This window comes from Podarcis liolepis, assembly GCF_965112155.1.
Source record: "Podarcis liolepis genome assembly, chromosome: 7".
Classification (NCBI taxonomy): Eukaryota; Metazoa; Chordata; class Lepidosauria; order Squamata; family Lacertidae; genus Podarcis; species Podarcis liolepis.
This window is the reverse complement of record NC_139561.1, coordinates 41,913,809-41,940,605: the sequence shown is the minus strand read 5'-3', so window position 1 is coordinate 41,940,605 and position 26,797 is coordinate 41,913,809. Positions and strand designations below refer to the sequence as shown.

At 44.3% G+C, this 26,797-nt stretch overlaps 1 protein-coding gene across 1 annotated transcript; it reads left to right on the top strand.

Annotated features, from left to right (window-relative positions):
* Positions 1-1,031: 1,031 nt before the first annotated feature.
* On the top strand, positions 1,032-26,797 carry LOC310711644 (dual specificity protein phosphatase 22-A-like). Its single transcript, XM_083513845.1, has 9 exons — positions 1,032-1,187; positions 1,891-2,221; positions 2,396-2,500; positions 7,702-7,735; positions 9,016-9,098; positions 12,628-12,677; positions 17,339-17,413; positions 21,761-21,932; positions 25,655-26,797. Exons 3-9 carry the CDS (start codon positions 2,480-2,482, stop codon positions 25,865-25,867), a joined length of 648 nt encoding a protein of 215 aa, XP_083369971.1. The 5' UTR covers positions 1,032-1,187; positions 1,891-2,221; positions 2,396-2,479; the 3' UTR covers positions 25,868-26,797.

Below are 26,797 nucleotides of genomic sequence, written 5' to 3'. Positions count from 1 at the left end.
TGTAACTCGGAAACAATCCAAGATAGGAGCAGGCCTAATGACAGATAATCTCTAGTGCTTCTGATGGAACTCTCATACCAGATTTTTTTGTGTAGAGGTAGTACATGCAGTCAGTTGGGAGGTCCCCCCCCCCCTGAAATTCCACGGAGAATCAATGCGCAGAGAAGAGGAGGGAGTGGGAGGGGTCACTCCTGCTGTTCTTCCTTTGACCTGCATATTGACGTGAAAGTGAACACAACTGATGCTTGTTCATGCACAGCAACAAAAGCCATAAGCTACTATAGATCGCACGGGCTGTTTGCATAGCTGTAAAGGTTCACATCTGCAGAATACAGCTGCGGGACCATGAATGATCCTGTCACTATTACTGCATGGGAAAGATTTAAATTTTGTAGCATTCCAGGGATGTATTGACATATGTGTGAATCAGCCCTATAGGCTCTTGTCAACCCCCTTTATACTATTTTATTACATCTATATCCCACCTTTCGTCCAAGGAGCTCCAGGTTGTGTACAGGGTTCCCCTCCTACTTTCTCCTCACAACAGTCCTGTGAGGTAGGGTAGGCTAAGAGACCATGGCTGGCCCAAGGATAGCCAGTGAGCATGGCTGAGAAGGGACAGGATTTCAGCCCTAGGCACTTAGCTCTTAAGTCTGATGCTTTTAACCACTACACCACACTGCCTCTCTTGTTGTGAATAGCATTTTGCAGTTCATTCCCTGGTGCTAGGGATTTGCAGGTCAGCTAATAAGCCAGCTGCATCCTGCATCCCTTGCAGCCTAGCAATATAAGGATCGCTTGGGTGGGGGAGGTTACCCTCTGAGCTGAAGTGCTTTGCCCGGTGGCTTGTGCCTGAAAATAGCACTAACTGCCTTCACTGACTCTACAGTCGCTGACCTGCTTTCTAAATCCCAGTGAGGGAGGCCGCCTGGCCTCTGCAACAGCACCCTCTTCAGGTGAATCCTGATAATGTACCAAAACAGAGGTCCCTTTCCCACTTCCTTTCTTTGGAGGCTGGCTTTGGAAAGATGCAAGCAAGGAATGAATGAAGGTATCGTGGCCAAAGAAAGCATGACTGCAGCAGAAAGGAGCTGATGCCTCTGCTGGCGGATGACGCTTTGCTGCTGTCTCCGAGGAAGCTCTTAGCACGTCTCCAGAGCAGCCGAACTGGAGCCTTTACCTGAGAGGTAGGAATGGGCAAATGACAATTTTACTTTCTCATTTTTCCAAACCTAAGTTCAGTTTTCCACATTGTTGTATCAGTTTGCAATTATCTTTTTTAAAAAACATATTTTTTAAAAACATGAGATTCCAGCCTATTCCCCCCTAACACCTTTTTATATGCAAAGTATACACATTTTTGCAAAAAACAAAACAAAACCACAATACAATGCATTTTTTTGTACATGACTTTTCTTCCTTTATACATAAAAATGTAAGGGAGGTTAAATGGAAGCGGGAGGTGCTTCACACAGTGGTTTAGCAAGTCACTCTGTGAAGTGCCTCTTCCCTCCTTTAAAAGAGAACGGGGCTGGGAGCAAACTGGTGGTGGTGGGGAGGCAAGGGGATGGGTGAGGGGTAAAGGGTGGTCAGGGGTGGGGGGAGGGTGGCTGGCAAATGGGTGGGCAGAGTTGGACAGAGCAAGCGGGGGGGGGGGGGGGCGAGCCCCTAATATCAATATATACATTGACTCAAGCCTGCACACAATGCAATGTCTGCGCACATTACTGGGCTGGGTAGCTGCGTTGCAAAATCCAGAGAAGTGCAGATGTCGAAGGGTTTCTGTGATAAGCAAAGTCTGGGGGATAACTGTTTCCATTAAACCCCCCCCCCCCATTCCCCAAGTTTGTTTAGAGTGATGTTGATTTCCCCTCTTTTTGTCTATTTCAGTAAGGCAGAACCTCTGCATTGCAACAGTATGTTAGACATTTCGCTTGGCAGCAACAGCTGTAGCACAGTGACTCATGAAGCAGAGATGGGAGGGGAGTGTGTGTGTTTGTGTGGCAAGCATCGATGCCCCACACAGGAGTCCGCCAGCAACTGACCAAGGATCCCATGTCACAGCTGGTGACGTAAGATCTGCAGATCTCGATGAGAATCCCAAGTCCCTATTCCTCTGTGTCCTGTTGTGACCCTTAATATTAACACTGCTGCTTCTCTCTCTGTGTGTGTCAGTTCCTGCCTGGTACTCTGTCCTCCCACTTCAGATGCGGCAGAGCTGGTAAGTGTACGGAGATTTCCTGCAAGTCCCCACCCCATAATAACCAGCGCATGCTCTTCCTGGCCCATAACACTCCTCAGCAGATAAACGCACCTTTCGGAATGAGTCAGAGGAGGAAAGCAAGTCTCAGTTATAAGGGTGTTTCCCTCCCTTTTCTCTCCTTATGTTTTGCAGTGCCCTGGTGACAAACAGGGGAACTGGAATGAGCAACTGTGGGTTTTGTGTGTGAGCCTGCCTGCTGAGGAACTCCAAAGTGGCATGGGGACCGGTATGAGTAAGGTACAATCCTTAGGGTTCATTGCAACTTAGTAAAAAGTGGGATTGGGGGTGGTAAGGTGGCAAATTTATTTATTTATTTTATTTGTTGCATTTATATCCCACTGTTTCCTCATTAAATCCCCACCACAACCCTGTGGTGCAGGTTAGGCTGAGAGGCACAGGGACTGGCCTTCAAGGTCACCCAATGAGTTTCATGGCTGAGTGGGATCTGAACCCTGGTCTCCTGGGTCCTGGCTGGACACTTGGCCAACAAGACTGCACTAGCATGACTGGGGCTGATGGGACTTGGTAGTCCCCCAAAATCGAGAAGGGACCAGGTTGGGGAAGTCTGCAGTGAAGCAATTTATGTCAAAGAAATAAGGCTCGGTTTGAGCGGTTGTGGAGCAGCTGGTGGTCGCACCCCAGGGCCAAAGTCCAGTCTCCTGCCCTCCCCCACCCATGACGAGGATAGAAGCAGCAGCAAACAGGCACTGTATGCTCGGGCTGAACAGGCTTGATGCTGGCCATCCCAGTGTCCTCCCTTCCTTTCCTTTTTAAAAACACTTTATAATCTTGTGGCAGCCAGGTAGGCATGTAAATGTTTTTTATTATTTTTACCTTTAAAAATTGGCTCATTATTGTCAGGTATGTGTTAGTACCGCAGCAGCAGCAAATTCTAATTATCCATTAATGTGGCTGTGATTTAAGTGAGTCTGAGCATAGGCAAACTTGGCCCTCCAGATGTTTTGGGACTACAACTCCCATCAACCCTAGCTAACAGGACCAGTGGTCAGGGATGATGGGAGTTTTAGTCCCATAACATCTGGAGGGCCGAGTTTGCCTATGCCTGATGCACACTTTCATATTTTTAATCGGGGTGGCAAAACCAACTTTTTGGGTGGCTTTTTGCTTAAACACAGGGGTTTTCAAACTGTGGACCACCAGTGGTCCAGAAACTTCACTCAGGTAGCCTTTCAAAGCATGTCTGCATTCAGTAGTCATATTGATTTTCAATTGTATGTTTATTGCTTCTTTCATTAGAAATTCAGTTTGATTGATTGCAAATTGTAAAACAATAGTATATAATGTAAAAAAGTAAACACTGAGCCAGTGTGCTCAGAATGTCCAACCAGGACCTGAAAGACCAGGGTTCAAGGACCTGAAGCTTGCTGGGCGACCTTGGGCCTAACCTACCTCACAGGGTTGTTGTAAGAATAAAAAAATGGAGAGGGGAGGACCATGTTAGCCACCTTGAGCTCTCTGAAGAAAAAGAAAGTGGGATATAAATGCAATAATAAATAAATGAATAAATGAATGAATGAAGCAAGCAATAAAAATACAATTAAAAACCATACAGTATCTAGCACAGTGCATCACAACTGCTACAACAGACAGAAAAAACATTCAGCAGTAAACTATCAGCAATTTTCACGTGGTCCTTGGTGAGCATGGCTCTAACATATCAGGGATGCAGAGGTAGTTGTAAGCCATGGAACAGCAGGGCAGAGGGAAAAGAAGCATTGATCATCAGCTCCACGATTGAAGCAGCACACCTGATCATCGCTGTAAGACTATTAAGTCCATCGTGTAAATTTATCCAGCTGCTCCATCGAAGAGTGCTGGATGGAAGGATGAGCTGAGAAGCTGCTAGTTCAATTTTTCGCGACACAAGAAGACCCCTGTTAGATCAGGCCAGGGGCCCACCAAGTCCAACACTCTGTCTTCACAGTGGCCAACCAGATACCCCAGTTGGGAAGCGAGCAAGCAGGACCTGAACACAACAGCACTCTCCCCGTTTGAGATTCCCAGCAACTGGTACAGTAGTACCTCGGGTTACATACGCTTCAGGTTACATACGCTTCAGGTTACAGACTCCGCTAACCCAGAAATAGTACCTTGGGTTAAGAACTTTGCTTCAGGCTGAGAACAAAAATTGTGCTCCAGCGGCATGGCGGCAGCAGGAGGCCCCATTAGCTAAAGTGGTGCTTCAGGTTAAGAACAGTTTCAGGTTAAGAACGGACCTCTGGAACAAATTAAGTACTTAACCCGAGGTACCACTGTAATTCAGAGGAATACTTGCCTATTGTGAAGAATTTACAGTGGCCCCAAGCAAACTATATTCCCTCAGCCTTCCCTGTCTGCACGCAATATGAGCGATAACAACAATGGCCTACCTTCAGGGGCGCGGACTTATAAAAAATATTGGGGGGACCCCGGGAAAGCTCATGAATAATAAATAAGCTCATGAATATGCAGATAAAGTGGCGCCGCCTCCTCGTGAGCGAATAGGGGAGAGCGTGCTGCGCCTATTAATCAGCTCCGAAGGAAATTGGGTGGAGCTTTTGCTCGGGAGGGAGGGCAGGAGGCATGCAGCCCGACCCTGTGCATTTTGGGCTGGGGGAGGGGCGGCGGTGGCGCTCTGCTGGAGGGGCGCCCGAGATTATTGGGGGGGCGGAGCCCCCCCAAACGAATTTTTGAGGGGGCTCGGGCCCCCTCAGGCCCCATGGAGTTGGCGCCTATGCCTACCTTGCAGGGATGTTAGAAGGATTACTAAACTATTGGTCTGTGTCTCCAGAGAGCTCCCAACTCCCTACAGTTTATTTTTCCCATTTGGTGAGCCTTCCACCCCCCTTACACTTGCTGCAGCCTCCTGTTTTTATCAGAAGACATTCAGCAATATTGGTTGGTATTCTTTTTAACAACAACAACAACTCACTGAAGAACTATTTGTTTAACATGCAGCTGGGTGCCTGGCAGTGGGATCAGTTTACTGCCTGTACAGGGAAAGTCACAGCTTTACTGAATTAAAATTAGATCCTCTGACCCAGATAAAAATGCCTGCTCAAATCAGAGACTGCCGACCTCCCTGTTTCTGGATTGAAATAATTGCGGACAAGAGGTTTTCTCAGCTGGCTGGCTCACTTTCCTGCAAAGGTAGGCAAGATATTCAGCAGAGGCAGGTCTATTAGGGCAAATGGGACACTGTCCCACCAAACTCAGCCTGCTCCTACTTGCCTGCATTCCTACTTCCAACCAGACTAAGGAGGGTGGCCCTGCCTGTCAACTTCCTCCTCCTTAGTCTCAATGTTGCCCTTATAGAACACAGCAGGGAGGAGGATGAGGGCAAAACTAGAATGAGTTGGCTCAGTACAGTAATTGTCTGCATCTGCCACTGGCTCTGGCTCCACCTACCGTTGGGCTCCCAGTCTTACACCCTACCAGCTCCTATAGGCACCACCCACCATGGAGGATAGCTCATTGCCATAATGCTTTCTACAAAATCTGACTCGTTCAGGTCCTAGTCTGACACTCTAACCACTATACCACACTGCCCAAGTTCGTTTTGTTAGGAGGCAGGCGCGTTGTAATTGTTCTTTGCTCTTCAGAGCAGGAGGAAGGAACGAGAGAGAGAGGGGGCCTGTTTTGTTCAGATGTCTCGAGCTAAGCATTTAAAAATAGCACCTTCGTGTGTGCCTGCCCTGGATGCCGTCTCTTGTAGTGGAGTTGTTTGGAAGATCTGTGCTGGCTGCTATAGAAACGCAAAACAGAGCCATGGCGTCTCTGGGCCACAGCAGACCCTTGCTGCTGGTGTGAAGCCAAGCCGTGTCTGTTTGAAAGGTCACGCCGGGAAGGCCTGATGTTTCGGTTGCCTGGCGCTTGGTGTGTTCCCTGTGAGGCTGGCAGTGGGCGAAGGATTAAGAATGCTGCTTTTTAAAAGGCACCAAATCTATGCCCCTGTCCTAGAACTGAGCTCACAGTCCTCTCATAGGAAGCTGGCATAGATAGATAGATAGATTAGATAGATAGATAGATAGATAGATAGATAGATAGATAGATAGATAGATAGATAGATAGATAGATGATAGATAGATATGCAGAGTTGGATCATGTGTTCATCTAGCTCTGGCTGATCTACACTGACTGTAGACATGGGTGTATCCAAGGGGGAGGCAGCTGCCCCCCAATCAGATAAAGTAAAGCAATAGAAATACTTAACCAACTAACCAATCACGTTAGTTCTGCCCCCACTAACAAAAGTCCTGCCCCCCCCAAAGTCCACCCCCCCAAAATAAAATCCTGGCTACGCCCATGCCTGGAGATTCTGAGGGTTGTATCTGGGACCTTCTGCATGCAAAGCAGATGTTCTGCCTCTGAGCTACAGCCCTGCCCCCAAAATCTGTTCAGAATTCTCTCCTCTCATGCTTTCTTCATTTCAGAAGCCGAGTTTGGGGACTGGGAAGTTACTGCAATGGTTAAAGAATTGGGTGGGGAGGGGAGGAGAAATCCATGTTGGTCTACTGCAAATCATTCAGTGATCTACCAGTAGATACTGGTCCTCATTCTGTGTGCTCTGGGAGAAGGGATTGGGAAGGAATTTATTTCCATTCACATTTAAAGCTGAATTTATCAAATTCGCACTTCCTGAAACAATATGAGAACAATATAAAAACGAATACATTAATGGACATATACCAAAATGCATTATGAGCATTTCCATGCAAAAACATGTATGTCACTCAAAACTGGGTGCAAAAATGTGCCAGGAGAAATTCTTCCCCAAATGTGGAAGAATTTCCATGAGATTTTTTTTTTATTTTTTTTTAAATGAGACCATTCTTGTAGAAATGTGGAGAATTGAATTTAAGATTGGAAGAATGAGAAATGAAGAGAACAAAAATAGGCAGATACTTTCATCTCTTTTCCTCTAAAGAACATTACTGTTAAGCCTACCCAGATGCATAGAAAGTGTGAATTTTAATTATTATTTTTAGTAATTTAACTTTCTGTATGTTTTAAAATATTGTAATATTTTCTTATGTTTTCTTGTTTTATCTTTTTGTAAACCACTTTGAGGTTTGCTTGTTTTTTTGTTTTTACAATCAAGTTTATGAAATACTATAAGACGCACCAGACCACAAGACGCAGCTAGTTTTTGGAGGAGAAAAACAAGAAAAAAAATATTCTGAATCTCAGAAGCCAGAACAGCAAGAGGGATCGCTGCACAGTGAAAGCAGCAATCCCTCTTGCTGTTCTGGCTTCTGGGATATCTGCGCAGCCCTCATTCGCTCCATAAGACGCACACACATTTCCCCTTACTTTTTAGGAGGGGAAAAGTGAGTCTAATAGAGCAAAAAATATGGTAAATAAAATAAGCCCAGGAGGATCTTGTTCACAAGGGACAGTGCCTGCAGAACTAATTATTTTTATTGGTTTATTTTCAGGTTGTGGGGGGGCTGTACCTTGGAAACATCAGGGGTAAGTTGTTTTTCAAACTCTGCCTGTCTCCTAGCAGATGTTGATTATGACCAGTGTATGTGGTCTCTGCTTCCTCCTCCTCCTAGAATCTAGTACAACTGTGGAATGATGAGCTGGTTTCATCTTTGCATGGTGTATGTATTGTTATAGATTTAGGAGTATTATTACTTATTCCCACCAAGGCCAGGAAGTGTCCTACTAACATAGATTGATATAATGCAAGGGAACCATGTGTTTCACAAGGCATATGTGCCATTTTAACATACAGGTAAGTTCTGTGCCATTTTGAAAAACAAAATTTCATTTTATGGTTTAGCATTGCTTTATTTTGAGTTACATATGGGGCAGGGAGGGCACAACAATATTTTCAGTGCTTCTAAGTGTTATGTACTGAAGTTCTCACCCTGGGCCAGCAGAGGGATACTGTAGATAGTTTTCACTCAGGTCCACATATAATAATAATAATAATAATAATAATAATAATAATAATACCCACTATTTCTACCCACTATTTAACACTAAGGGTCTTAATCTGGGGCTGCATCCATCCACATGATTTAATGTTATAAAGCAAGAGTGCATGTTCATAATTTCTTCATACTTAGTTTAATCTGTAGTTGTTTATTTGCATTATTTATACACCGCTTATCAAGTGCTTTCCCCAAAGGGTCTTATACAGTATTCGAAAAGAGAGAAAACAAGAACAAAAATGCAAAATAAAAATCACACAACAAATTAACAGCATTAAAAGCCAACCAGTCTCCTTGCAAACACATACACACTAGAAAAACAATAATAAAATCAGCCCACATATTAGAATCAACAGATTAGAAGGTGGGGACAATCACAAGACAGAATGCCTCCTGTTGTGAATGGGAAAGACTGAAGTTGCTCCTAATATATGTGTGGGTGGACTGCTGTGGTTTAATGCAACAGGAGGTGGAGAAGTGGATGAATAGCTAACTAATGTCCACATGTGGGCAAATCCTTGCTTAATAACACAAGGACCAAAGTAGATGCTACACATAAGTACCAATATCCTTACTTGAGAGAGATTTTGGATTGGCTGGAAGGGAAAGGGTCAAGTCCTCCATAGCACTTTTCTGGTGATAAATCTGCAGCTTCCAGAGGCTGCTTTTCCCTTAAAAAAATGGGAGAAAGTTTACACACATCTTTCTATGTAACATCTTGTTTTGGTCTTTGCTGGAATAAAGCAAGGGTTATGAACTAATGCGCCTTTTTATTCATCTTGGATCTTAGAAGTCTCTCTTTCTTTCCAGATTCTGAGGACAAAGAGAACTTAGTGAAGAATGGGATCACACACATCTTGTCGGTGCATAACAATGCTAAGCCTGTTCTGGAAGTGAGTACGGAGAGGAAATCTGGAGCATCTTGGATCATAGCAATAAGGAGGAATCCAATTACTTAAAACATGACAGCTGGAAAATATATAAAATGCTTTAGGGACCCCAGCTGCAGGCCATTTCCCACCCCATTCATTCATATTTCTTTGGTTTCCCCAGCTAAAATGTGAATGCATGAAGGTAATTATTTCTGTGGTGAAGTTATGAAATGTCACAAGCCAGTAGAGGGCAGTGCAATTACAGAAATGATTATGCTAGGTTTCCCAAACCTCCCTCCCTTCACATACTGTGTATTAACAAATCTTGCTTTCAGTCGTCTTGTAATGCCAGATTTGCCTAGTGTAGGGATGGGGAATCTGCATCCCTCCAGATGTTGCTGGACTACAGCTTCCATCATCCTCGACCACTGGTCATACTGGGGTGCTGTAGAAAGAATGCAGTTGGTCAAGGGAGCCGTGGACTCAAAAAGGTTGAGAACCTCTGGACTAGATGATCCTCAGGGTCCCTTCCAACCCTGTGATTCTATGCTTGGCTAGCATTTCTCCAATTTAAATGTAGGCAATACTGAGCTAGATGCGCCAATTATCTGACTTGATACAAGGCACCTTCTGATGCTCTGATGCAGCTGCTGCTAATAGCAGTTTACTCTGCTTCCCTGATGTTTCCTTACCTGATAATTTTCACACTTTATGTGATACTTCACACAGCCAAAGAACCACTTCTGGAAATCTAGCAGCTGTTCAATGCTCATTTCTGTGTTAGCTGTTTCCAGGGCCACACTAACACCTTGCATTTAAAGCACTGTGATACCACTTTAACAGTTAGAGTTCCATCAAAGAAATCTGGGGTGGTTTACTAATCAACTCCTCTTCACAGGGAACTCTGAGAATTGTAGCTCTGTGAGGGGAATCAGGGTTCCCCTAACAGCTCTCAGCACTTGAAGGGAAAGGGTCACCTCCCAGAATTCCTTAGGGCAAGGTGCACCTCCCAGAATTCCTTAGGGCAAGCCATGACTGTTTAAAGTGGCATGATAGCACTTTAAATTTATTGAGTGAATGTAGCCTAAAAGACATGTTAGAAATCAGGATAGAGGTGCTGGCATTGTAACCAGTAAAACTAATGCAATAAACCGCATGACTGAATATAGCTGTAGAGAGTTGTGTGTGTGTACTGATGGTGTTGTTTTGGGTGGGTGAATTTGCCCAGGCGATACATGCTGCTTTGCTTCTCAAGAAAATACAGTATGTATTTATTTAGAAAATGAACTCCATGAAAGCCATTTTCTTGGTAAGAGATACTGACTAATGTCATCGAGGGGGGGGGGAATCAAATGCAGGGAGCAAAAACCGCTCACCAAAGCCGCAGCTGCTTGGACCGCATCTCTGCAGACATGCCAGACAGATGGCAAATGGGCGCAGAGGTCTTACAACATGATGGAGTGAATGAGGCCAGGGAGAAAAGGGGAACTGGAAACACACGGGTGCATTGAGCAATTTGTCACTCTGGCAAAAAGAATTGCAGAGTCAAGCTCCTTTCCCATGCCTAGCCCTCCAGCAAATGCTGAGAGAGTGTGCATGGGGGTGGGGTGGGGGGGTCCCATCTCTGGTAGTGAGCAGGGGTGGGAGGAAGCTTCAGTGGAGAATAGTAATTAATCCTGATGTGTATTGTTGTGTGATTGCCTGGGAAGGATGGGGTGGGGTGAGGACAGGAGAGGGAGAGGTTAGCAACTGCCTGGAAGATTTTACTGTTGCAAACGTGTTGCAACACTGTCCGCAAAAAGTATTTTCGATACTAGTGGTGTTGTCCCCCCCCCCAAAAAAAGCCACAACCTACGTATAGATGAACCTAGTTGGGAATGACTTGGTCCAATAGAAAACAATCTGAAAATTGTGTAGCAGTAGCAGGTAGACTCAAGTTGGATGAGGCCTCTGCTCTGTGGTGTGCTTAGCTTGATGCTTAATTTGGACTATATCAGTGCCCTCTCTCTTTTTCTGCATCTGAACATAGGAAGCTGTGATATGCCAGCTCAAACCATGGGCTTCTCCAGCCCTGTATTGTCTACTTAGGCTGGTGGCAGCTATCCACGGTCTTGGGAAGAGAGAGAGCTTTCTCCACTATCACCTGCCACCTGAGGTCCTTTCAGCTGGAGATACAGTGGTACCTCAGAAATTGAACGGAATCCATTCCGGAAGTCCATTCAACTTCCAAAATATTTGGAAACCAAGGCATGGCTTCCAATTGGCTGCAGGAAGCTCCTGCAGTCGACCAGAAGCCGTGGTAGCCCCATTGGACGTTTTGGTTTCAAAGAATGTTCACAAAACCGGAACACTCACTTTCAGGTTTGCGGCATTCGGGGGCCAAAATGTTTGACTCGCAAGATGTTCAGGATGCAAGGTATGACGGTATTCAAGTTTCACATTTAAACTGATTTGGTGCTCTTGCACAGCAAACCTGTTCCACCATAGCATTAGGCTTATGGGGATGAGAAAAGTGATGGGAAGATGCAGTGGAATGCCTGGGATATTTAACTGTGGTTCCTGCATTGCAGGGGGTTTGGACTAGATGACCCCTGGGATTCCTTCCAAATGTACAATACTATGATTCTAACCTCCCCGAAAGCAAATCGGAATGAATGCTTAGCAAGCAGTTGATGTTGCTTAGCGTCCTCGCAGACCTAGTGCAAACAGATCAGGGCCAATGCTCAACTAACAGGTCATCTGACAGCAACCATCTTCATTAGGGCTGATTAAAGCACCACAAAACAGTGAGCAAGGTTTTATGTTTCCTAGAACTCTTCCATCAGGCTGGCTGCATCAGATCAGAGCTCTTCCATCAATCTGGTGCAGAGGGTGTAATGCAGATTTGGGGCATAATTAGCTGTTATGCTGGGGCTCTGTAAAGGAAAGCATCATAGGGGCACAGTTTGAAGCAGGGAGCCCTGGAGCACCTCAATGACCCAGGCATACAAATAGTGCTGTTTTCCATAGTGCCACAATTATTATTTTTCAAATGACAGAGTTGTCCAACAGAAGTGCCCCAAACCTGGATGGGTTACTATGTCTGCAAATTTTACCCACTTCTGTGGGTAATAATAATAATAATAATAATAATAATAATAATAATATGCCTCTCATCTGAATGGGTGGCTTTCAAAAGGGGAAAAAGCTGTGGCCATGTTTTGATTCCCCAATTGTGCCTGGTGGTGGAGGGAATGAAGCAGAATCTGACCCCAGAGCTAGACCAGGTAGTCTCCACTTTAGTCTAAGCCAAATCAAGCTTATTTTACAATGCTGTGGTCTGAACTGGATCTCATGGTCAGTACACATTTCTAAAATGGAGCTCCAAGATAATGAGTTGTTTGGCTCTTAATCAGATGAGGTTGTGCTAAGTGCAAATAACAAATCTGAGGTTACGCTGAGGACTATCACAGAACAATAGCAGATGTTCCGCCATTTGTTTACTGTGCTGTGCCTCCTGCATGAAGTGGAATGCACAAGTCCCTTGTAAAGTTTGTCTCTTTTTTCATAGGACATGACCTACCTCTGCATATCAGCCTCAGACTCTTCGAATCAAAACCTGTAAGTTCTCTCAGGGTTTTCAGCCTGTATACAATGCAAACATGCTAGCTTTCTTAGAGAGCAATCCTGTTTTCCTCACTTGTTGTTCATCAGAGAAACCGGTTTTGTATACAACACACTGATCCATATTATGTTAGTGCATGGAGCAGAGATGGGAAACCTCAGGCTGGGCCCTGAATGTGGTCCTCCAAGCCTCTCCCTGGCCATGCCCTCATTTCCTTAGACCACATCATTCACTCATTGACTCTGCTTGAGTGCTTAAGCTCGAATTTGTCCTTGAACTCTGACACCGCCCTTCGTTTCACTGAATGAAAGACAGTGTGAAAGTGTGTAGAAACTAGCTGTCTGTAAAAAAGGAAAATTCACATTTGTTGCTCCACCCACTTTTGCCTCCAGCCCTGCCCATCACTGGCATGTGGCCCCCAGAAGGCTTCTTAGAAGGGAATGTGGCCCTCAGGCTGAAAATGGTTCTTTATCCCCAACACAAAGCATGACTTGATGTCTTTTCTTTTATGGGCACAGGATTCAGTGTCTCAATGTCAACTGAAAAGCTACCCCCTCATATGAAAGGGCCCCTTCCCTGAACTAAAGGTTCCCTCTGAGGGGACTGAGAAGCTTGAAAAGAAAGTCCTGCTCCAGCAAGTTTTTTTTGGGGGGGGAGAGGGTGTTTTGTTTATTCCCCTCCCTTCTTATTTCTTTTAATCATAACATGCCTCTAAGCAATGGGCCACAGGAAGGAAGTTTTGCTCTTAAGGGGTTATTTTCTGCACATTGCATGAGACTCTGAATTTCACAATCCTGGTGAACTTAGAAAGGTTCCCCCCGCCAAGAGTCCAAATGAGACTGGGTGACTTGGAATGACCCGTAGTTAGTGGGCTGAAGGTGGGGGTTGTGACCCATCACCACCCACTCTTGCTTTCCAATAGGTTTTAATGCCACACCTGCAAGATCACAGCCTTGGTGATCTTAACCACAGCCTTAACCACAGCCAGTGTGGTGTTGTGGTTAAGAGCGGTGGACTCGTAATGTGGGAACCGGGTTTGCTTCCCCGCTCCTCCACATGCAGCTGCTGGGTGAGCTGGGCTAGTCACACTTCTCTGAAGTCTCTCAGCCCCACTCACCTCACAGAGTGTTTGTTGTGGGGGAGGAAGGGAAATGAGATTGTTAGCCACTTTGAGACTCCTTAAGGGGAGTGAAAGGCAAGATATCAAGTCCAAACTCCTCCTCCTCCTCCTTGCAAATTGGTCCAGAATGATGACTGTACCATTTTGTACATTCACAACATTCAGAAATTTGCAGTGAAAGAGTGGAGGAAAAACCATGTGGAGGTGCTTTAACCATTCTGGTCATGAGTGGAGTAGGGCAGATAAAGGGTGCTATGTCTGATCATGATGGAAAAGACCCACAAGTAGCCTCTGGCTCTCACACTTCCTCCTCTTCTCCTTCAGCCCTACCACCAGGAGACTGGAAGCTTCTCCCCTGCCATGTTTGTTGTGTCTTCCAAACTGTGGTTAATCTTAACTATAGCTTGTTTGATACTAGCCACCTTCCAACCAGGGGTTCTGAAACATTTTATAATTCATGGCACAACAGGTGCTACTCCTGTAAGAAGAAGAAAAACAGAGAAAACTACACACTGCTGTAGGGTCATTTATTTATTTTAATAATGCATGTACCACTTAATATGTATTTGGGTAAAATAGGAATGTAGCATGAACTGCATATTGTGGAAAGTTGCTTGTTTGCTATGCATCTGGACATCTCCTAAGATACCATAACCTAATTTTACATGATAGTTCCTGAGATCGAAGAGCGGGTTTTTGTCTATGCTGAGATACAATTGGGTGCCATTGGGAATCAAGATGGTGGACTTGAACCTTTCAAAACTGCACTGATTGTAACCACTGATTTCAAAACTGCACTGATTTTAACCAAGGATTTCAAAACTGCACTGATATTTTAACCAAGGATTTCAAAACTGCACTGGTTTTTTAGAATTCCTGAGCAACAATGGGTATGAGGTTGCTAGTATATCTTAAGATCAGTTAAAACTAGCCATCTCATCAGAAAAACTCACTTAAAATGCCTGAAATAAAAAGTGTGTGCATCCTGCAGAGAAGAAAATTAATTATTATTACAACAACAAGAACAGCAGCAACGAGTCGTGTAACGTGGGTAGCCAGCTCCTGAGGCTGTGGGTAGCGGGTGGGTAGGAGGGAGGGAAATGGACAGAGTACGCTTGTGCGTTCAACTGCCTAATGGTGTCAACATCACCCAGGATATTGCAGCCTCAGAGATAAGAAAAGAAGAGTCACTCTGTTGTATGGAAAGGTCACTTTCTGGTTCTCATGGAGAAGCCGTTTTCAATGGAGCCCAGGGACGAAAATGGGCAGCTGTACTGAGGCAGGAATGGGTATTGAAATTTTGCACCCCTGACAATGTTGTGTGCAGGACAACTGCCCCATGGCTCCCCCACACTACACCACTGGCAGCAGCAACAATTCCATTTTGACTTTTAAATAAACAACAATTCTGCACTCAGGATCTAAAAATAGATTACCAAATTGAGAGGATTCATTACCTCGTCATCCACTTCTCATCAGGCCAGAGTGAATAAATCGAGAAGGGGATTCTACAGTACCTGAGTGTTATTTCTGTGAATGGAAACACCTTTTGTTGAGGTGTCAAGGACCTGGGATGAGTCTCCTTTTTCTCAGCATGCCTCAAGTTTACCAGGCTTATCATCAAGCAGGAAATCTGACTGCCACGTACAGTGTTAAGTGCCTCTTTACTGGCATTGCTTCTGGCGCTGCCCACACCTTTGTTTGGTTTCATTTTTCTTTCATTTCCTTTTCGTAAGTGAAGGTCAAAGGAGGTGCTGTCAGTTCCTTTGCCAGCATCAAAGGAGTGGCACCAAAGGGTGAAAGGGAAGGGGGAGGGGCAGGAACGTGCACAGATCTGACTGCAGGTGTGGATAACTCTCAGTGATGTGATGCAGTGATCTTGTGCCCCTTGTGTGCAGACTTAGGAGGGTGCAGGCTTGCACAGATGCCTTATACTTTTTGGCATTGTCTTGGTAGACAATGGAGGAGTGCACCGCCTGCTGTGGCTGTAGAGACATAGGACAGACATGTTTTGTTGCAGCTGGGGCAGATGAGGGCATTTAGTTGTGCTGCTGCAGATGCACCATGGCATTTCTTCTCCCTGAGCTCCTCACAGCCTGGTCACTGCTATGGATACACAACCTGTCTGTCTGTCTGCCTCCAGGCACTGCAGTTGTCTGCAAGGGATTCCCACAGGGTGGGGTTGATGTTGCCAGCCTTCATGTCACATTTGCAGACATCTTTGTAACACAGAGTTGGTCTGTCAATGTGCCTGGAGCTGAGTCTTATACTGCCTCATTCTGTCTTATACTGAGTCAGACTGGTGGTGGCTCTCCAAGGTTTCAGACAGGGGTCTAAAACCTGGAGATGCTGGGATTAAACCTGGGATCTTCTGCAGGCTACTCATGTGCTCTGCTACTGAGCTACAGCACTTCCTTTCTTCATCCGACCATCAATCCATCTATTCTAACAGCCACCTTTTCACCAACCAGATGCCTCTGGGAAGCCTACAAGCCTCTCCTGCAATTGCGTTTGGCATTCACAGCTATACTGCCCTTGGACAGTATAGTTCTCTAGGTTCCATTTAGCTACCAGCACACCTATGAGCCACTGATAAGCTCATCTCCTCCATGAAATTGTCTATTTCCATTTGAAAGCCATCTAAGTTCTCCAGATGACCAGTTTATTCAGCATTCTTCCTGAGTGGCTTGCACAAAGCTAATGCAGAGTTTAGATTTGGTCTGGTCTTTAATGAGCATTCATTCTGATATGTCTGCAGGGCGGTTATACGGCAATGAACGTTCATCTTGATTTGTTTGAGGGGTGTTGTTACACCTTCCCATTAGTCATTCATTCATTCCATACTTTCCAGTGCATTTCCTTGTCACTTTCAATCTGTCCTGCAACATACTGACAATATGAAGTCAATTTCCACCATCACATCAAGTGGTAGTGAGTTTGTGAATTAATAATAATGCATTGTGTGATGAAGGACTTCATTTAGTTTGTTTAAGATCTACTCAGTTGGATGACCCTGAGTCCTAGACCAAATCTACACCATAAATTTAAAGAAGTATCATATCAATTTAAACACTTACATTTTCCTCCAAAGTATCCTGGGAACTGTTGTTTGTTAGGGTGCTGACAGTTTATTTATTTATGTTTTATTTATTAAATTTCTATGCTGCCCTTCATCTGAAGATCACAGGGCAGTTTACAATATAAAACACACAATATAAAGCACGTCAAAGCAAATTTCTGCTAATAAACACATTTTTACATGCAGTTTTTACTCATTCCCACATTTCTGCGAGCAATTTCCCCTAATTTAATGCATCTTTGTATGGTATTTTCATTAATACCTTCATTTATTTGCACCCTTTCCCCTAATATATGCATTTTTGTAAACATTATTCCATTGGAGAACTGCATCACAAAATTTTGGATGAGTAACACTTTTTGAAGGATAGCTGTGATTTGGTTCTCATGCTGAATCAAAATTCACCTTCATCTCTAGTTCAGGGCAAACAATTCCTAATTTTTCTTCTTTGCTCTCAGGATACAACACTTCAAGGAGTGCATCAAGTTTATTCATGAATGTCGGCTACATGGAGGAGGATGTCTCATTCATTGGTGAGCTGCTTTTCTCTGTCTTTCCTTTTCAGGATGGGGAGCACACTATAATATATGTATACGGACATTTATATATCTCTGGAAACCTGCTGGCAGTCATTCCTAAAGTATACATACATACTCGACTGATCTGGCTCCCTTAACCTTGCAGGATGATTTTCATTCAGGCTTGAAACAATCGCCGTCTGAAAAGTGGCAGCGTTATGGGTTTTTCCATGAGTTATCTTATCTTCATGGGAAATGAAATGGCCTGAACAATACTCAGACAACACATTGCAGATGCTGAATGCCAAAATGATCTAGGTTTAACCTCAAATAACATTTTAATTGACAGAGCACTTCAATCCTACAAACAGTCAGCCATCTTTATCTGCTCTCTATTCCAAAACACCACAGAGCCTTCGCTCTGGTGCATTTAAATGCTGTACTAGCTGTTTTGGAGGGGAGGTTTCAAATAATTCCCTAATGTCAACGTAAATGTCCCTGTGAATTGGGAGAGGAAGATTCAACAACTCATGCTCTTATGTATTGCTCTTCTCCTCACCATATACCTAACATTCTTATTGGAAATTCCCAGGGCATTTGGATGCATTTTATGCTTCTAGATCAGGGGTCTGCAACCTTTAAGACAAAAAGAGCCACTAGGACCCGTTTCCGAAGAAAAACAACAACTGGGAGCCGCAAAACCATTGCGACATTTAAAGCATGCGGGCCGCTGCCCTCTGATCTGACAGCGGGCGGGAAGGTGACGTTGGGACGGTGCGTGACTAACGCACGCACCGCCCCCATGCGACGTCACAGCCAGTACAGCGCCTGCCACAGTGGGGAGTGTCGGGGCGCACAATGCGCCTCCTCCCCTCGCTAGTATCCGCCCCGGAGCCGCGGCAAAGGTGTAAAAGAGCCACATGCGGCTCCGGAGCCGCAGGTTGCAGACCCCTGTTCTAGATCACAAGGCATTCACCTCTTCCAGGATGGCTAAATACCTACCAGGGATGAATTTTAGCAAACTCACAATTCTGTTCTTTGTGACTGGTGTTCTACAGTACAGTACATTTACTAGTAATTTTATTGTTATGGTTCTCTATTTTGTATGCTTTTATTTTATTTTATAAATTTGTATAAAGTTTCTTTTTTGAATACTGGTCATTGATCATTATAAAGAGATTGATTGATATACATACATTTAGGTCACACAAATTTGCTAGAGTTTAATATAGGCTGAGATAGGAGAAAAATAAAGGCTGCAATCCTATCTATGTATACTCAGGAGGAAGCCATATTGAATGTAGCGGGACTTCAACCACTTCCAGGTGACAAATTTATTGAGCATTCAGCTTGATTTGTTTGCAGGGAGGTTAGATGACACCCGGTAGTCACTGATAGTCCATTCTGATTAGTTTGTGGGGAGGTCAGATGTTGTTTCATCAAGGAAACATTATCCCACACTTTTCTGTGCATCTTCCCATTACTTTCCTTAGTTCAAAGAGTCTAATTTTTGTGTGTGCAGAAGCTCCAAATAAGCTTCCCTTGCACAACTTGAATTTGCTGATATGTGATTCAATCCCACCAGAAAATAACAACAGCCTGGAAGCATCCCTGGGCTGTGTTCATACTCCTGTTTGCTTTGCACTTACATGATTCCAGTGCTGGGTTTTTCATCCATACTCACACAACATTATCCAAAATGCATATGTATCTCTTGTTCTGTGGTACTACTGTTTGGCACTGTAGTTTCTCAAATGAGCAACTCGCTGACTGCAGTCCTTAAGCTGTTCCTAGTTCATTTCTTGCCATGGGGTAAAGACATCTTTGCTCTGTCAGTCCTCCCTGGTGTGCACACAAACAGAGATGAATTGAAGCTGGTGCTGATGTGAACAGTTGTAGGGGGAGGAGGGAAGAGGTGTGAAATGCCTGGGACACAGGGAACAACTTTGTTGAGCTCTAAGATGGTAAAGTGAGCATACTTTTACATTAAGTGGACATGGATAGGATTGCACTGTCAACAACCTTTTGCTTTCCCCTAAAGCTGGATGTTATCGTTGGAATTCTGAAAGCACCAATGGCTTGAGCTAAAGAAGCAGGTCTTGCTTTTGTTCCGTTCAGCTAGCACTGAAGGATTAGTTTGGCATGCTGTTGCAGCTTTTAGCTACCTCCCCCCCAAAAGGATTCCTTATGCAAGCTGCAGCAAATTTATTTAGATTTTACAAACCAGTCAATGTATCATGTGGGTTGTGCAGAAACCATTTGCAGAGGGTGGGGCTGGAGCATGAAGATACCCGCTGCTGACTAGACACACTCCTCTATTCTGCCTCCTTCATTTTGCCCCACTCTTTGGATCCTAGCCAATGGCTGCATTAGCCAAGTAGAGGCTTCAAAAGGGCGATGAGCCACTCCACTCTCACTGTCAAATCCACTCCCAGCATCTGTCATCAACCATGTCCATCATTTCAAAGCCTTTTCTCCCTGCTTGTCTCTCATTTTGATAGCCAAGAGTCACACCAAGATCATGTCAAGTTTTTATACATGTAATGGTTTTTTCACACATATATATATATTAAATGCCCTTGTTTTAACAATATGCGTAATTGCTTTATATGCTTTTCTTGTAGCCTGCCTGCTTTTATTGCATCTCTTTACCCTGGCCTTTGACACCTGAGACGTGTGTTTTCAGGACCCGCCCTGTGACTGCCATTTGTTTTAACTGTTTTTAATGCTGATTTTTAAATTGTTGCAACCTGTCCTGGCACCTGAAAGTGAAGGGCGAGTCGGGAAATTAATACCACTACTACTGATAATTCTGAAATTGCTTTGATATGCTCCATGGGAAGTGAGTCATAAAATTAATCAAATAAAAAAATAATAATGTTTAATCTGTGACCTCTGCCTTTATGGCATTGTAAATCTATGTTGTTGATGCTGTGGGTTCTGCCACATGGCAGTTCATGGTGGAGTCCGTTTTTTGCAGCATCTACACAACAGCGCCCCCATCATAAGGCCATCCCATATCCTCCCCTTCCATTTCATCTGGATTTACTCCTTCCTGGGTATTCTTTTTCTAACTTACCAAATTTCCGGCAGAAAAGGTAAATGAAGAAATAATATTGCTTGGCATTTTGATGAGGATGATGTCATATGGACACTGTAAAAAGCTTGCAGCCCTGAGCAGAACAGAGTCCACAATAAACTGCCATTAGACGTACCCTGTGAGAACAGGCCTTTTAAGTGGTGGCCCCTTGTCTGAGCAATGGTCTCTTGAGGCAGATGTACCTGGCACCATTTTTGTCAGTCTTTAGGCACCAGGCTAAGCCCTAACTGTTTACCCAGTCCTTAGATTACGGCAATTAATTTTGCCTGTTACGGGGGTGCTCATCTTTTAGTGGGGTGGATAGGACTTGTCCTTAGTAATACATTACTGGATGAGCATTTTATATATTTTATATTGTTGGTGGTTTTAATTTTTCCTAGTTTTACATTGCTATTATCTGTTACAGTGGCTACATACGCTTCAGGTTACATATGCTTCAGGTTAAAGACTCCGCTAACCCAGAAATAGTGATTCAGGTTAAGAACTTTGCTTCAGGATGAAAACAGAAATTGTGCTCCAGCGGTGGAGCGGCAGCAGGAGGCCCCATTAGCTAAAGTGGTGCTTCAGGTTAAGAACAGTTTCAGGTTAAGCACAGACCTCCAGAATGAATTAAGTACTTAACCTGAGGTACCACTGTATATTTTAGCTAGTCAAGTCACTTTGAAACTTTTAATGGTATAAAGTTATTGGTAAATGCAATAAGCAGCAACAACAAAACACAATAACTTTAAACTGTTGTAAGTGACTCTGCATATTACACAGACATTGGATGCATGGGCTAGAAATCTCTGAATAAATAATAAAGCTAATAATAAAGTCAAGAAAATATGAGCTGGCCTGCTGGATTAGGCCAGAAGCCCATTGAGTCCAGCATCTTGTCATAGTGGTCTATCAGATGCCTATGGGAAGGCCACATGCCGCACCTGAATACATGCAGAATCTCTCCACTTGTGATCCTCAGCAACTGGTATTCAGCAGCATACTGTCTCTGAAAAAGGAGGTAGAATAGAGCCGTGGTATTTAGCAGCTGTTGATAGCCTTATCTTCCATAACATTTAAGTGACAAAATGCAAAACAGTACTTGATAAGAGGGCATCGATCTTGAATTCCATGATGCATGAATGCTGTAGTGCATGTACAAACTTGGGAATATGTCCAAGAGTGGAGGAAGCAAGACTTGGGGGTCTTGCACAATCCTAACATGAGTTTTCTTCACTCCTGTTCCTAATTGAAAACATTGCTCCTTTATTTCTGCTCAACAGCTTAGCTGGAGTGTCTCGCAGCACCACCATCCTGGTGGCCTATCTCATGACGGTCACTAACTTTGGCTGGGAAGAGTGCCTGACAGCCACCAAAGCTGTCCGTTCTTACGTGAGCCCCAACTTTGGCTTCCAGGAACAGCTTCAGGAGTATGAAGTCACTCTGCTCAAGGAGGTAAGGCTTCATGTTGCTGGTCTACTAACCCAGTTGGCACTTCAGAGCAACATTTACAGGCTCATGTCTTCAGAGATAGCTGAAAGTTAGCTCTTTCCTTGCTCCTCTCTCACACAGTGATGAGAGAGGAATCAGATTCATTTTGCACTGATAGGCAAATCTCCCTAATTCACACTTTCTGAACAATACTTGTACCAAAATACAGCCATCCTTCCAAGGTGTCCTGGACCTAAGTTGATTGTTGAAGAACAGTGAGACAGCAAGTGAAAGTACTTTGTCTTTGCAACAAATGTTTTTTTCCCCAGTGCCCAAAGGAAACCCAGTGTGAGCATGTCTCACAGCTGAGACTGTCCGCAGGTTCCTCCTGACTCCCAACATTTATGGGTCTAGTGCCCTGTGCTTTAACTTCCCTTCTCAGAAAGTTGTTGCTTTCTTTTAAAATAAAGAACCTCCAGGATATTCTGAGAATATCCCATGCTGAGGAGTGGGCTGAAGGAGGGTGGAAAGATGAGGTGGTGCTGCACAAGAAGGCTTTCGGAGAAAAACGTACCACAGTTTGCAAAAACTATTTGAGCCAGGCATTCCCCCAAAGGACACAAATTCAGCTGATTTGGGCATCCCCCATGAATTCAGCTGACTTGGGCATCAGGCATGACGCCTCGCAGAACAGAACATTTCCCCAAGGAAGGATGTTTGGTTGCTGAAGATATGAACTGGCCCTTTTCACTCTACTACTGTTTGTTTGGGGGCATAATGCAGATCTGTTCTATGTGAAAGGGCAGGGCTGGGAAACCTCAGGCGAGGGGGCCTAATGTGGCCTCTCTATCTGGACCTTGGAACTCTCCCCAGACCATATCCCCGTCACACGAATGGGTGTAGTGGTAAATTGTGCAGGGTCCCTTCATGATAGTCATAAACATTATACAACCTTCTAAGTTTATGCAACAATCTTATAATTATACAATAATACTAATATGGGATGCACTGAAACAATCAATGCAGATCCCTGTGTTGTATTTCAGCTAGATCTACTATTTTCTGTGCACGTGTGTGGGCAAATGATTTGGACCTCATGGTTTCTGTGCTCCTAAATGCTTAAGCTTTGGAACATGCAGAAGAACTCTTGTTCTTCCTGAGGGCCATTTCCAGAGTGACCCTAGGAGCCAATCCTCAGTTGCTGACTCACCTCCTTTCACTGTGGCTCCAATCAGCACAAAGGATGAGAATACTTCTTCTCAGTAGCTAAAAAGCTCCCCTTTTATGCTGATTTGGTAGCTATAAGATACTGGAGACAGGGACCCTGCCTGCTGCAGAAATAGTAACGGGTCCGTCCCTGATTGCCCTTGTAGTCAGCTTGCGGGCTTCCAGGAGGCAGAGGGTGGATTGCAGAGAGCAAGAGAGGGGGTCTGCAGTGCATAGGTCTGCTACAGTGCAGTTTCAGGTTTTGTGTGGGCAGGGGAGCAGTGGTGGGTTGGAGAGCAAGAGAAGCAGTTTGCAGGGGCCTAGTCCAGTGGAGGAGAGAGAGGTAGGCCCATATGCCCATATCAATTCAATTGTAATGGATTGATTTGAAGTCACTTCTGCACCAGGTAAAGTAATTTTTAGCCCCCCAATTCTTCCCCCCGACCCGTCCCTTATTTGGCCTGACCAAAGGTGGCAACCCTGACCTTTGATATGATTGAACAGGGCTCCTCTTGTCTCTAGAAAGTGGCAAGAACCACTTTCACTTTCAGTTCTAAATGAAAGTCACTCTGTGCTGCAGCTATATCTGTGGGCGGAGACTGAGAGACTTGGGTGTGGAGGACTGATGTTCTGCTCCACAGGGCAAAGCCAACCAGCTTATCTCTGGTTTCTCGGGCAGTTTATGTATTTAAATTTTTTTTTGAGGCTGGCTTCCAACTGACAAGCATGTCCAAAGCAGCAGATACAGTAAGAGAAATAAAAATAGCAATATCATTGTGCTTACCCTCACTGTGAAGATTTCCAGGGATAGGTGCTTCCCTTTGTTTGGTTTTCTTGGGAAGGAGGCTACTGGTCCTGGTGACTCCCCCCCCCCCCCCGCTTTGCAATGTTTGCATTATATTTACAGGTACACAGATTGCATGTAGGTGGAGACACAGCTTAACCATTCCAGCAGACAGCTACTGTTTCCACCACTCCCTTATCAGATATCCAGGAAGAGAGACAGAAGCCTAAGCTACTTGCAGTGCCCTCTTGTCTATATGGCTTTCTTAGGGTTGTCTCCGTTGAAATTAATAGCCATGGCTTTCAGTGGGTAACTGAGTATGGGTATGCTGCCCACAACCTATTTTGCAGAGAAAGCAGAGAGTTTAACATGCAGAGGTCCTCGAACATTTTTGGGCTCAGGGGCACATTTGGAAATCTAAAGAATTGTTGTGGTTGCACCACAAAATACCTATTTCATAGAAGAAAAACTAGCAAAGCTCGGAACCTACCAAAAAGCAGGCAAAACATCACCCATTAAACAAACAAACAAACAAACAAACAAACAAACAAACAAACAATACACATTAAAAATATCTCTAGAAAACAGGCAACTTTCCTGAAAGCCAAAGACTTAGTAAAACAAAAAACCAAGTCTCACGCAGGATGCAAGCCAAGCAGAGTCCCCCACCCACCCAAGCAGAATGACACTTGACTTTTGCCGTGAATGCAGGATCGGTTACTTTGTGGCAGTTTGGGGTTATGGATCACATTGTTTACTTGCAAGTCCTTGATAGGAAATAAACCAAGTTTCCTTTTTACTGTGTGACTAGCTAGCAGCATTGCACCTCCGCCTTGAAACAAAACATTGCATGCTTTCGTGATTAAAAGAATAAAAGTTGTGCATTAGATTTCCATGGCCCAGAGGGAAGATATGTTATTACATGCAATCTTAAAAAAAAATCCCACTGGAAGTCCCCCAATGGGCTGGGGGTAGCCCACTTAAGGACATGAATGATCAGGGGACCATTAGCACGGCTGTGCGTGGGAGGTGGCGCTCACAAGCGATCCTCCCTGCGTAGGGAATCAGCTGTAAGGGTTATGTATTCATTATTTCCTAATTCTTTACTCACATGGCTTTAGGTAAGTTCCTGCAACTTTTATTCTGAGTTGAATTGAACACACAGGGTTACACACAGTGTGATTTCCCTGCCCCCCTGTTTAACTAGCTCAAATGTCTTGCTCAAAACCAAACAGCAATGACTCTGCATTTAAAACACAGCTGCTGCTTTTTCCAATTTTTTTAAAATTGTCATATTTTTGCACAGCAAGTAAACAAGAGAGGAGGGGAGAAAGAGGAGATATTGAGTAGGATACTAATAATAACATAAGGCAGGGGATACAAACCAGAGAAACTGCTGTGGGCAATGACATCCTCCCCACTTAGGTGGCTATTTGAACAATGTAGTGAGAATCCATTTGCAAAATAGATTACAGCATTCACTTGTCATTTCATCATAATTGTATAAGGCCACGTGCTTCTGACATACACCTGTTAGGCCAGTCTTCCTCATCCTGGTGCCCGCTGGACGCTTAAGACTACAACTCCCACTGGCCCCCAGCCAGTAGAAGCTGATGGGAGTTGTAGTCCAAATTATCTGGAGAGCACCAACTTGGAAAAGGCTTCACTGTGCCAACTGGTTTTACCTGCATTGCCTGCATTGTCTTTGCTCATCCTTCATATCTTATGCAGCCTCTCCGGGATTTTGTCTTGACAGTACAGGGCCTGGATTCAGCAGGAGTATGGCAAGAACCCACTCAGTGACCAAGAGGACTTGCAGTGCTTACTTTCCCAGCAAGAAGAGAAAGTAAACCAGCAGCAAGGTGGACTCAGAGAAACTAACTGGATCAATGCCCCAAGCCAAACCAGCTCTCAGCCACATACCACCTATGACAGCAGCTGCAGCCACAGCCGGTGGATGAATAGATAGCAAGAGCTCATTAAAGACTTGGAAGAACTCTGCCTGTTATCTCTTTAAGGAGAACACAGCTTAGTTATTCTGACCCACGGTGAGGAGTGAATAGATCAGCTGCATCTTGGACATGTTGTGGGTGCAGTCGGCATTGCTCAGTGGTTCAGAGTCAAGCTCACTCTATTTCCCACCCCCGCCTCTGCCACAGGCTTGTTGTATGGCCTTGTTAGGTAGCATCTGTTGTCTCTCTTTGGGTTGCGCCCCTGGTAGTTGGGATTAGCACAGACATTGGGGGCTTTCTGAAGTCAACGAGAGAAAGTGAGATGATGGTTTAGAGCCAAAGATGAGGTTTCCAGGAAGAGAAATTTGAGACACAACAACATTGAATCTAGCATGATGAGCAGATGGAAGTTGACTGGCTCATTGGTATTAGGGGTGCTTTCCCAAGTGACGTGGAGGGCTTTTGGCTTGAGTCCAGGCATTTTCATTTCTGAGGTCCCCCAGACAATCTGTTTATTGAGCATTCAATCTGATTACACAGAGCTTAGGTTATATCCAATCTTTATTGAGTATTCATTCTGAGTTCTTTGCAGGGAGCTTATACCACAATAAACATTCTTCCTTATTTGCTTGCAGGGCATTTACAAATCTCCTTGTTAATCATTCATTAACCACACACTTTTCAAAGCATTTCCCATCACTTTCCTAACAGCAAAAAAATCAGTTTTGTTTTCTTTTTTTAAGTGGATTTGTTGCACTAGGGTGGCAAGAGGGCTTTAATCCAACAGGGCTTTAATTGCACAGAACTAAATTTCCAGGACATGCTTGAATCTTGCAGTGCTTTTCATTCAGAGTCAGCAAAACATCAGGAGCTGTTAGCTGTTGTGTATTTTGTTGCTGAAAGCCATATTCCAAAATACCAATAAATATAAAATGCACTAGAAACAA

Excerpts from the sequence above, each read along its gene's own strand:
- LOC310711644 (XM_083513845.1), top strand. The coding sequence starts at position 2,480 with ATGGGGACCGGTATGAGTAAG. Across the intron at positions 9,099-12,627 it reads ATGCTAAGCCTGTTCTGGAA|GACATGACCTACCTCTGCAT; the intron begins GTGAGTACGGAG and ends CTTTTTTCATAG. Across the intron at positions 12,678-17,338 it reads GACTCTTCGAATCAAAACCT|GATACAACACTTCAAGGAGT; the intron begins GTAAGTTCTCTC and ends CTTTGCTCTCAG.